This window comes from Equus caballus, chromosome 26, assembly GCF_041296265.1.
Source record: "Equus caballus isolate H_3958 breed thoroughbred chromosome 26, TB-T2T, whole genome shotgun sequence".
In the NCBI taxonomy this organism is placed as follows: domain Eukaryota; kingdom Metazoa; phylum Chordata; class Mammalia; order Perissodactyla; family Equidae; genus Equus; species Equus caballus.
Window position 1 is genome coordinate 45,065,683 of NC_091709.1, and position 10,999 is coordinate 45,076,681.

A 10,999-nucleotide genomic window follows, 5' to 3' on the forward strand; every position below is an offset into this window, starting at 1 on the left:
CTGGTGGCCTTCCCGGCATTCCCCTGTGCTCGGCTGATGCCTCATTCCTGCCCTGCACTGGGCTTGGTATCCCTGAGCCCAGAGCCTCTGCTTCAAGCTCTGCAGAGGGCAAGTTGCCGCAGTAGCGACATCAAGGATGAGGAACCAGGGCCAGAGGAGGCAGAGGGACACATCTCCTGGCGCTGTCCCAGTTCTCCGCCAGCGGCCTTGTTTTCTTCTGCTGCCTCCCTCCCGCCCTCCTGCGCCCAGACGGGCAGGCCTGAGCGCCGAGGCGCTGGAGTCTCCCCCCAGCTAGGGGAACCGGAGCTCTGTCGGTTGTCAGGCCCTTTAAATGCCATCCTCCAGGAACGCTGCCTTCTCTCATCTGCCCGTCTCTCGGGGTTTATAATTTTTAAACTCAGTTGTGGTCCATTTTGTGGTGTTGGGAGGTGGAGAGATACGCACCCATGAGCAGTCTGCCATATTTACCTGGAAGTTCTCCTGTGACAAAAAACCGATGCAGTGGCTCTCAGATCACAAAAGTAGTAAGTGCTCTTTGTAAGCACTTGAAACACTCTCGGGATGTATGAGGTAGGGAAGACCCAGGTAAGCCCACATCTCAGAGGTCAGATCTCAGTCGTAACCTGGGCTGGAGGCTCCATGCTTCTTCCCACGCCCAAACGGCAAACCGTCCTGCGGGGACGTGGGAACCCGGTCCAGCCCCCTTCTGGGAAAGGAAGAGCCGGGCTCCTGCAGCAGTGCTCCTAGACGGACGGACAGGCCCTTGCGGCGCGTTCAGCACTGTTTGCTTCCTTTTGTCTTTATAGGTTTTTTCAAAAATTATTTTGACAAATTCAGACTTACAGAAAGGTTGCAAAAATAGTACAAAGAATTCACCTTTACTACATCTACTTTATCGTTCCTCTCACAGATTTATAACACACGTATATGTACACATACACAGTTATAAATATACACATGCGTATTTCTTCCAGAACCAATTAAGAGTAAATTGCAGACATCCTGCCCCTTTACCGATAACTATGTATTCAGTATGTGTTCCCTAAAAACAAGAAATTCCCTGATATAACCACAGCACAATTATCAGAATCAGGAAATTAACATTGGTACGCTATTAGTGTCTAAAAACCCTATTCATATTTTACCAAATAATATTTTTAGCAGAAGAATATCTAAGGTTGCACATTAGATTCAGATTTCTTTATAATAAATGTGTATGTGGGATTTTTTGGATCAAAAGAATGAACGTTTTCATGTCAATACCTATGTTTAGATTTGCTTCCAAAGAAGCTGGTGTTGGTCCTGCCCTCCCCAGTGCTGAGTGTTATTAAGCTTTTACCCCTCCCCCGTGTGACAGCTAAGAATGCGGTTTTGTTGTTTTAGTGTGGTTTTCTTTAGCCATGAGGGGGCTGTCGGGCACCGTCCTGTGTGTTTGTGGGGCTGGGGACAGTCGCGCACCAGAGTCCCTCACAGATCCACGCACGCCCTTTGCCTCGTTTCAGGAGCAGCCCTGGGCCCCCTGCTGGCCGGGCTCCTCTCCCCGTCGGGATGGAACAACGTGTTCTACATGTTGATGTTTGCGGACGCCTGTGCCTTACTGGTGAGTCGGCTCCCTTTTGATGCAAGCAGCCTTTCATGAGCCTCTCTGTGGATGCCAGCCAAACACTGGTGACACTTTCTCCTGTGGACCCTGCCGTGCTCAGGGAAGCCAGGGCCTATGACACAGCCCAGCCTCCCCAAAGGTTCGTGGTCCAAGGCCCCTTCTCCTTCTGGTTTAAACAAATGCCGGAAGCAGAGGCAGGTTGGTCTGTTGCTCTGTAGTTTCAGGCAGCATGGTCTAGAGGCCAAGAGCCTGGCTCCCTGGCTGTCAATCCCGGGCCCGTCGCCTGTCGGCTGTGTGTGCCACTGGGGCAGGCCCCTTGGCCTCTCTGTCCCGAAGCTGCCATAGTTATACTCAGGCATGATCATGGCACCAGCGACAGGGCGAGTGCGGGAGTTAGAGATGATGCGCAATGGCTGGCCTCCTAAATGGCGGCCGTTACCATTGTCGCTTTCCTCCTGCTGTCAAGAAGCAGGCTGACTCCCTGCACCCACAGGGACGGAGGAGCGGAAAGGAGCCGAGGCCGCGGAGGCAGGCGCTGAGTGCTTCTGGTCTCTGCCCGCTGTTCCCCGGGCCCCTGTGTCCAGGCCCCTCTGTGCCGAGAAGGTGTGAGGTTTTCTTTAGGATGGAGGAGAGCAGTCGTGAAGCTGCAGTCGTGGGGCGCACACCCGCGAGGGTGGCCGTGGCAGTACTTTACGAGCGAGTCCTCCTGTACGCAGAGTCCCCAGACCTGGGGCCCGCGTCTCCTCTCGCTCCACCAGAAAAAACCGGATCCCAATAAAAATGAGTTGAGGATTTTGGAAATATCAACTCCATCAATTAAATGAAAGTTTTATATTTTAATCCTAGGGAGCCCTAAAACACAGCTCCTCCCATTTCGTACAGAATCAAATACCAACTCCCAATTGAAGGACCTGTTAGGTTTTAAAAGGCTGTTCCTCAGATCATTTGTTTGAGAGGCCTGAGGGTTTTAGTTAAGTTCCCGGATCATTTGCACTAAGCAGTAATGAAACTCCCATCATTACGGCTATTCAAAGACTGACAACTCTTCTATTTCAGAAATACCGGGTAACATATATTAAACTTCCTCTTAAATGCTTAGCTAAACTCCTCAGAAAGGAGGGACCCAAGAATGTGGAGCAACACAGACGAGTCCGCCAGCTGCTGCTGGAGCAGCCCGGGCAGCTGTCCGTCTCAGGCCTCGAGGGCTGGGTGGTTGTGGCCACCAGGAACGGGAGCCGAGGTGCTGGGCTGGCACAGATGGGGCGAGGGAACCGGGGACTTCCTCATGCAGCAGGCCCCGCAGAGGGCTGTGCTCGCAGTGGGGGGGTGTGCATTTGCACATGGCTGCAGAAGACAACGAGCGTCCATGTCATCTTTGCCTGTTCCCCAGGCTGGGGGAAATCTTTCCTGAGAATTTTTAGCTGTGGACCTGCCTCTAGTGAGCTTTCATTTTTGAGCTTGTGTTATATAAATATTCCATAATATATACAAAAATTGAGTAAAATTGGTCCTGAAAGGTGATATATCTGGTTCTTAGGCAGAAGCAAATCCGAAACCATTTGAGAGGGACAAAGCTCAGCCCAGCTGCAGGGTTCCCAGCTCACACCCGGCACATCCAGAATGAATGTTTCTGCCCTCCAGAGTTCCAACTGAGGCTGTCCTGTGTCGCTGCATGGGTTTTTAAGTAGCCCCTCAAAACTCCCCTCCAGTACCCCCACTGCCTTGAGCCTCTTGGCCCAGTGGTCCCCCTGGGCCTGAGAGCGCCCGCTGCCCTCTGAGAAGTGGGGGCCGCTAGAAGCAGGACTCCCTGAGAACGCGTTTCCAGGCCCCAGGCTCTGTGCACTGTCGGGCTCTTCCGGGGCTGCTGTCACACTCGGGGAAGGCTGATCCACAGCCTCAGACACAAAGAAAACCAGTTAAGTTTGGGGCGACGCTGAGTCACTGGTCTGGATTTGTAAGCTGACTCTGAGCCCGTTGGCATGGAAAGGAATCTGAAGGAAAAGAGCCTGCCCCAGACACAGGCAGAGCCAGCCCTGCCTTACCGGGACTGCGGGGGCTGCCGCCGAGCAGCACTCTGGGTCCCACGGGCCAGGTGCTCGCCAAGAAGCTTCCCCACAAAGCTGGCTGTCCCAGTGGCAGCTCCTTCAGCCCCCAGCGCGACGGCTGGTGAACGCTCAGCTGGCTTTCAGAGGCCTCGCCCGCTGTCACCATCCCTGCGCGTCCCCTTGTCTTTATCTTCTTTTTCCAATTTTGACAAATTATGACTGGAGTCATTTCATTTTAAATCTTACTTGAACCCGGAGGTCGTTCTGCCTGAATCTGTGCTGAAGCCGTATTTCCAGGAGCACAGCCTCGGTGGTGATCCACAGGACTGATAAGCAGCAGCCATCAGGCTGGGCCTTCAGGCTGGTGGCTGGAGGCTCCCTGCTGCTCTGCTTTAGGCCGGCTGTCCCTGTGTCCTGAAGAAATGGTGTCTCCCTGGGGTAGACCCCTGGATGCGCAGTGGGCTCCCATGGGCATGGGGCTGACTCTGGCATCTTTGCGGTGCCAGCAGGCCGCCCTTCATCTACTCAGGCAATAACGGGGGTCTCCTCCTTGTTTTGGGTGCAGTTCCTGATCCGCCTCATACACAAGGAGCTGAGCTGCCCGCGGTCTGCAATGGGGAACCAAGTTCCGTAAGTCCTCGATCGGGCCCTTCTCCCCGTGTGAGGAAAGCGCAGCTCTGGAGTGTCACTCTGGCTGATCTGCCTTCCACACCTGGCTTTCCTAAAAGAAGGAAGAAAAGGAAACTCCCCGGTTGTCTCTGTCATTGCACGGCTCATCCACAATCATTGTCCTGTCCTGACAAATGCCTCAGGGTGGATATGATGATGCCAATCTCTCCTCAAAATCTCAGTGAAAAGTGGAAGGCAGATGGCCTCCTTTGTTCTCTCTGAGCTCCGCCTGGCCTCCTTCCCACCCACCCCCGCCCCCTTCTTCCTCTTCTCTCTCTGTGTCCCCGCGAGGCTGTGGGGATGCAGTAAGACGGTAAGACTCGTCACCCAGTTCGCTTTGGGAGGACCCCAGCAGAAGCGGGGCGAGGCTGGCGCTCGGGGGGTTTGTGCACTTGGCGTGGATTCCACGTCTGTCCTGTGGCCGTTGCTGGCTGTGTAACCAGCTGCTCTTTAACGCTCTTCTTTCAGGTTTAAGGAACAGTGAGCTCTCGAGTCCCGTGGAGGGAGGCTGGGCCCGTCCTCCACATACTGTTCTTCAAGGAAAAGTTCAAATAAAGGACCCTGTGTTGAAAAGATTCATGTACCTTGCCTTTTGCACATGCACTTGGAAAAGACACAAACGTCGCCGTGAGAAGCCCTGGTGCTGTTTCAGACGAGCCGTGAGCTCAGGACAGCAGCGAGGAGGCCGTGAGCAGGGCTGTCTGCCGAGGCTGAGCCCGGGACAGACGGCTGGGTGAGCGGGCACTCTTGGGGCTTGGCAGCTGCGCCACTGGCACGTGTGACAGCGCGGGCCTGGTGTGACAGCACCGGGCGCCTCGGTCTCTCGGGTGTTTCAGATGGACTGTGAGGCGGGGAGCACTGCGCCGGCGGGAACCAGGTGCCACCTGGAGGTGCCGTGTAGACAACAGTCAGGATGCTGCGTGCCTGGAAGGCAGCCAGCAAAGCGCCCGGCCTCTGTGAGGACAGGAGACCCGGCAGCTGGATCCCACCCACGGCGGAACCTAGACCGTCACGTCCCCCAAAAGACCTGCCCAGCACCTCCTCCTCTGGACCAACCCGAGAACGGACGGTCCAGGAGGGACCAGCGCTCAGGCTGTCTGAGCCTGCCAGGTCGGAGTGCCAGCCCCAGACATCCGCAGGAGTCCCGCCATCGGGGCCCCAAGGGCCACAACGCTGCTGGTCCCCTGGGGGTCGCTGGAAAGACGAGGCCAAGCCTGGGAGGGGACAGGTCTCCAGTCCAGCACCTCGTTTCACTGCAGACTCCAGACACCGGACCTGTCTCTAGCCACACAGTGCCGGGGCGAGCTTATTTATTTGAAACGTGTTCTATGCTGTAGAAGTTTCAGAAACACAAACGGCAGTTTATTATTTATTCAGACCAGCTCCAATTGTCCTCTGACCACTTGTTTTCTCGATTGTTACCCAGCAAAATACTTATGTGCCCTTTGAAATAAAATGTTTTTAAAAAAAAAGTCAACAGAATGTTGATCATTTCTGCTTATGTTTCCATCATGTTAAATAGAAAACTTCCAAATAGAGCTCGTGTTCTCGGTTTTCTCGGGGTTGGACACAGCAGTTGTGCAGCTGGAGGCTGAGACCTCGTCCGCAGAGCAGGGGCCACCCCGCTGGGGAGGGGCCCCTGGTGCGCACAGAAGACCGAGCCCGGGCCCCAGCAAGCGCAGCTGGATAGTTTGCAAATCCTGCAACTCAAGGGCTATCAGGAGGTTTGTCCTGGAGCATGAAGCAGCCCACCAAGAGGCGCAGGGCTGCTGGTCAAGTTGCACAGTGGGGTGCAGGCTATCCTGCTTCCTCTCAGAAACAGGCATCTTCTCCGTCTGCATGACGGACCTTTGCCCCCGGACAGTGCCGAGTGTCGGCACTTGCCTGTGCACGGAAAGAGCATGCCGAGGCTTCCTGTTGTCAGCCCAAGGGCGGAGGTCAGGCCACGCCGCAGTTCACCCTTGTCACAAGGGCACTGGCTCTGCACGCTCTCCAGAGAGGGCAGAGGAGATGAGGGTCTCCTGAAAGGCAGTCGTCCCCACAACCAGGCTGGCATTTTTCAATAACCGAAGTTACTTACACAGTTTAAACATTCCCTACTACTGAAAATAGAATTTCCGTAAATGCTAAGTGGGTTACGTACCGTTTCTTAGGCTCTCAGCTCGCGTCTTTCTCTCCCTCCGCTCCTCTCCCGTCTGTGTGCCCTCCTGCACCTCTAGCCGTGTGCTAGGGGTGGCCCCTTTCCCTGTCCCCTCCCCGCCCCTGGCTCTGCGCACCCTGACTCACCTGGCCCCCTGGGATAACGGCAGCCTGGGCTTGTCCACGCCCCTGCAGGCTGCAGCTCATTTGCTCACCACGCAGCCTCTGGCCTTCTAGCTGGTCCGTTTCGACATTAAATTGAATAAACAAAGGGAGGCGTGAGACTGACATAAACGTGCCATTCGGGAATACACAGAGAACTTTCTTAAGATCTTCGCCGCCCGCCTCCGCAGAGCCGTGCTCTCCTGCCCAGTGACACGGCCAGGTGAGCAGCCCACCTCAGGGTCACACCTTCCCCGAAGTGCCACCATCTACAGTGGTTCAGCAACAGGCAGCTTTTAGGTTCTGGCTGGTTTTCCCCAATTCAGGGATTAAAAAGTAAAGACAGTCCCCCAGCCCCCAGAGGATGAGCAATGCAGTCCCGGGCCCGCGGAGGGAGCCCGAATGACGCCCTTTGAAACACAGTCGGCCGCTTTCGAAAGTGAGGAGTACACACAGCTGTTTTTTTTTTTAATTGGCACCTGAGCTAACAACTATTGCCAATCTTTTTTTTTATTCTTCTCCCCAAAGACCCCCGTGCCCATCTTCCTCCACTTTGTATGTGGGACGCTGCCACAGCATGGCTTGACGAGCGGTGCCATGTCCGCACCCAGGATCCGAACCAGCGGACCAGGGGTTGCCGAAGCAGAACGTGTGAACTTAACTGCTGTGCCACCGGGCCGGCCCCACACACGGCTATTTTTTTAAATCAGTTCAGCTGAAACACATTCTGGATCCATGAATGGAAGATTTCATCATGACTTTTAGGGAAAAAAGTACGTGATTTCAATATAAAAATACGCCCTCGTTTCATCCCGAGCAGCAGCTGAGACGATTTCCTTCTGCAAATAGCCGGTTACGATGCACACGTGCCCGCATTGGTATGGAAATGTGGCTCTGCCTTTCGTGAATCTGTATGTCCCTAAGGGTTTCCTATTCAGATCTGCCAAAAATTCCCAGGACGACTGAAGTGCACGCTCGTGACAGGGGCAGTGAAAGAGCCATGGGGGACTACAGCGCCCCAGTCACGAAGGGAGGACAAGCCGTTCCTGGAAGCTCTCCGTGATAAAGAGCACCCTGAAGCCAGAAAGCAGAACCACGCCTCCAATCGCCAGCTTGTAAAATCCAATAAAAATAAATTACTAGAAACAATGAACTGAAAAGAAACACAAGTGCTGGCTTTTTATCAATAGGGTCAACATACATAAAACCACTCTGCCGCATTGTTTTGGAGGTCTGTACGTGCTCACTCCAGTCTCTGCTTATCTTACTGCGCCGGTTCACAGACACCCTTGGACCACACTCTGAGTGGGAGAGAGAGGCGCGTGGGAGAGGGCTTGTGGCCTGGGGACCCCCCCACCCCTGCCAGGTGATGGTGGGGCCGGAGGGTTGCTGCAAGGGAGAGGGCTTGGAGGCTGGCCTTCGGTACACAGGGGCTCCCACCATGTGTTGCATGGAGTGTCCCCAACGAGCCTCGAAGCCTGACTGCCAGGGCACCCCCGGGCCTGCCAAGCCAGGAAAGGCAGGCAGCCTTCTATTCCTCCAACTGGGGGCTTGTTAGGACCAGCCCATCTCTCAATCTGGCCTTCAGTTCCTGTTCTATGTCGGAGGGAGTGTCATTTTGCTGTGACAGCGGGACTGGCTTCATGGGCACATGACCACTGCAGTCACACAGGGCCCTGCGCTCAGAAGGGCCCCGTGCTTGGGGTCTGATGCCCTGTGGTTGCTGTGCTGGAATTCTGAATGGTGTCATCTCTGCCTTTGTGGTTTGCAGGTGAAGTTGGGTGGGACAGAGGAGCAGGTGCTGGGGGACTGGAGCCTTGGGTCCCCCGTGATCCTGCCTCCTATGGCCTCCTACAGTGCGAGAAAGGAAAACGTTTTGTATTTTAGTACCTTGAACAGCACTCTGTTCTGCTTTTTGAGTAAGGGGCCCGTGTCTTCATTTGGCACCGGGCCCCAGTCGGGAAGGCGGGGTTCACTTGGTCTGCTTCCCCTGGTGCTGCCCCTCGATACTACGCAGCCAGTTCAGGTTAAGTGCCACCACATGGGCTCCCTTTTCCAGTGTGTACCAAAATGTCCCGCCTGCTAAAGAAGGAAAGCAGGTTTCCGAGCTCGTCTTTCAAAGCCTTCTCCAGCGGGGCCAGCGTGGCTTCTGACTGGAGCCCATTGCTTCCTTTTAAGTATCCTTAACCAGTCAGCTTGGTGTCGTTGTCGCCTGAAGGCTCATACATTCTCATATGCTTCTGTGGGTCAAGGGCTGCTGGCCCTGTCCCCATCCCCAGACCTGTCCCTTCCCCGTCACTGCAGAGGGGTGCCAGCTGATGCAGAGCCACCCTACCAAGTGCTCACGGGCAGAGGTTCTGAGAGCCATGCAGCGCATTCCAGACCAGGGAGCTGGACTCCGTCACGCCCCAAACAAAACAAAGGAGCTGGCACGCGTGACAGGCATGAAGCCCAGCTCTCAAACTGCTGAGTCACTTCCCACTGAAACGACTCCACAACAGCCCAAGAGCATCACCTTCAAAACTCGCGTGCCTGCTCCGTGCTGCGTGAATTTTTGTCAGGGTCCCGTCCCCACTGAGCCACTTGCAGACAGGCCACCGTGGGCAGAACGGGGCCATGTCCCGCCACTGAGAAGGTGGGCAGAGGGTGAGGGCAGGCAGTGGGGCACGGTCATCCCCTGCATCGGGGCTGGGCTGGGCGACACGCCCTGGGCAGAAATTCCAGGGGAAGAAGGGAATGGAGCATGGGCCGATGGAGAAGTCCCTGATCTTGGGACTTGGTCCCCAACCTCCTCTAGGACACCTTTGAAATGGTCATGCCTTGGCCTAGGCACAAGGGGATCTGTCAGCCAGGACAGGATCGCTGACTGGGACGTCATGACTGTTTGGGGCTACTAATGAAAACTGACTCAGAATCGCAACCTGAGTTTCTGTCACCTTCTTCTTTGACTTGTTAGTAAGCAAGACAGCCCTGCCCCTTTTCGGAGTTCTAACATGAGGCCCAAATGGGATATTCCGCTATTTGTTAGAATTCGTGCCTTATGTGCGTGTTGGGTAGATAGGCTGTGAGTGGAGGCGCAGAGAATTCGAATGTGCTCTTACGGAATCACTGTGCCCATGGCCCAAAGAGCTTCAGGGTCTTCAGATGTGCCCCATACACCCCAGAACGTCCTCGAGTCCATCAGAAGGAGCTGTGTGGATCTGGGAGGCCACCGGCTGCCATGCCCATTAAATAACGACACCCACTCCCACCCCCACGCCCACCCCCAAGCCCTGCCTGTTTAAAATGAGGGTTTTCAAACAGATTGACTCCCGGGCACCTTTTAGCACTAAAGTTCTAGAGCTAAATGTCTGAAAAATAGCACTTCTTATATTTACATGCTAATTAATTCATTTGTTAAACAAATATTATGAAGGAACCCATTCACGTGAATAGCGTGTCTTCAGTGGAAGTATGGCCGCCATGTTCTTTTATTTCCTGACTCCTCCAGAAGGCTCCCAGGAGACAGTGGTCTTGGGTCTGCCGACCTCACTGAGCGGTCATTTTCCCAGGAGCTACCTGTGACGTCAGCTTGGTTTCTCTTTCCCGTGTCCACCAGTTTTCGCTATGGCTTTCTTCCTCCTCGTCCCCACATCCTCACGCCAGCATCCACCTGCTATTGGTGTTAGGGCTGCCTCGGGCACAGGTGGGAAGGACAGGGCTCCCCACGGAGTGTCCCCCCCACTTCACAGACGGACAGAGTCACCCTGGACTCCTGGGGAGGACACTCCATTTCTGAATCTTTCTCACTTGGTTTGTCAGCACATTCCAGAAGCTGTTTGCAGTTCCTTCTGGTGAGAGCTAAAACCTTGGCATTTACCTTGCCTGCACGTAGAGCTCCTGGGACGTTGCGGGGCCAGACATCATGGCCGAGGAGTCTACACAGGCTACCGTAAGCCTGAGGTCTTCAGCCTCCCGCACAGTAAACACATCCGGCAGATCTTTGGGTCTTTTCAGGAGCCGGCCGACGGGAGTGAGCGGCCCGGACACAGGCTAGGAAGGCTCCCCACCGTCTGAAGGGCCCCACGGACCCGCACCGTGCGGGGAGCCACGCTGAGCCCAGTCTGCTGACCGTGTGGGGCAATAGCAAGCCACATGGGAGACAACGCACAGGAGCCAGGCCGGGAAACACGCACGCGCAGCCTCTCTATTCTGCACCTGTTGACGCGTTCACTTCCCCTCCTTTCCAGTCCAGAGGCCTCAGTAGGCCTGTCCTCGCCTCTCCGCCTCTCCTCTTCCCACTGGCTTTGACCTACCGGTGAGGTCCTCGCAGCACCAAGTGGCTCGCAGGACGGCCGGACACATCCTGTGTGTGTAAACGTGTGCGTGGACCTGGTACCAC

The 10,999-nt window shown here is 55.2% G+C and overlaps 1 protein-coding gene across 21 annotated transcripts in view; it reads left to right on the forward strand.

Annotated features, from left to right (window-relative positions):
* Positions 1-4,892, forward strand: part of SLC37A1 (solute carrier family 37 member 1) — a 79,765-nt gene extending 74,873 nt beyond the window's left edge. For all 21 annotated transcript variants that reach the window (XM_070252115.1, XM_014736395.3, XM_014736393.3 and 18 more), the window contains 3 exons: positions 1,503-1,600; positions 4,214-4,278; positions 4,786-4,892. In XM_070252115.1, the coding sequence (XP_070108216.1) occupies positions 1,503-1,600; positions 4,214-4,278; positions 4,786-4,801 (179 nt within the window). In that variant the 3' untranslated portion in view covers positions 4,802-4,892. The remainder of the gene's footprint in view (positions 1-1,502; positions 1,601-4,213; positions 4,279-4,785) is intronic.
* Positions 4,893-10,999: the final 6,107 nt, after the last annotated feature.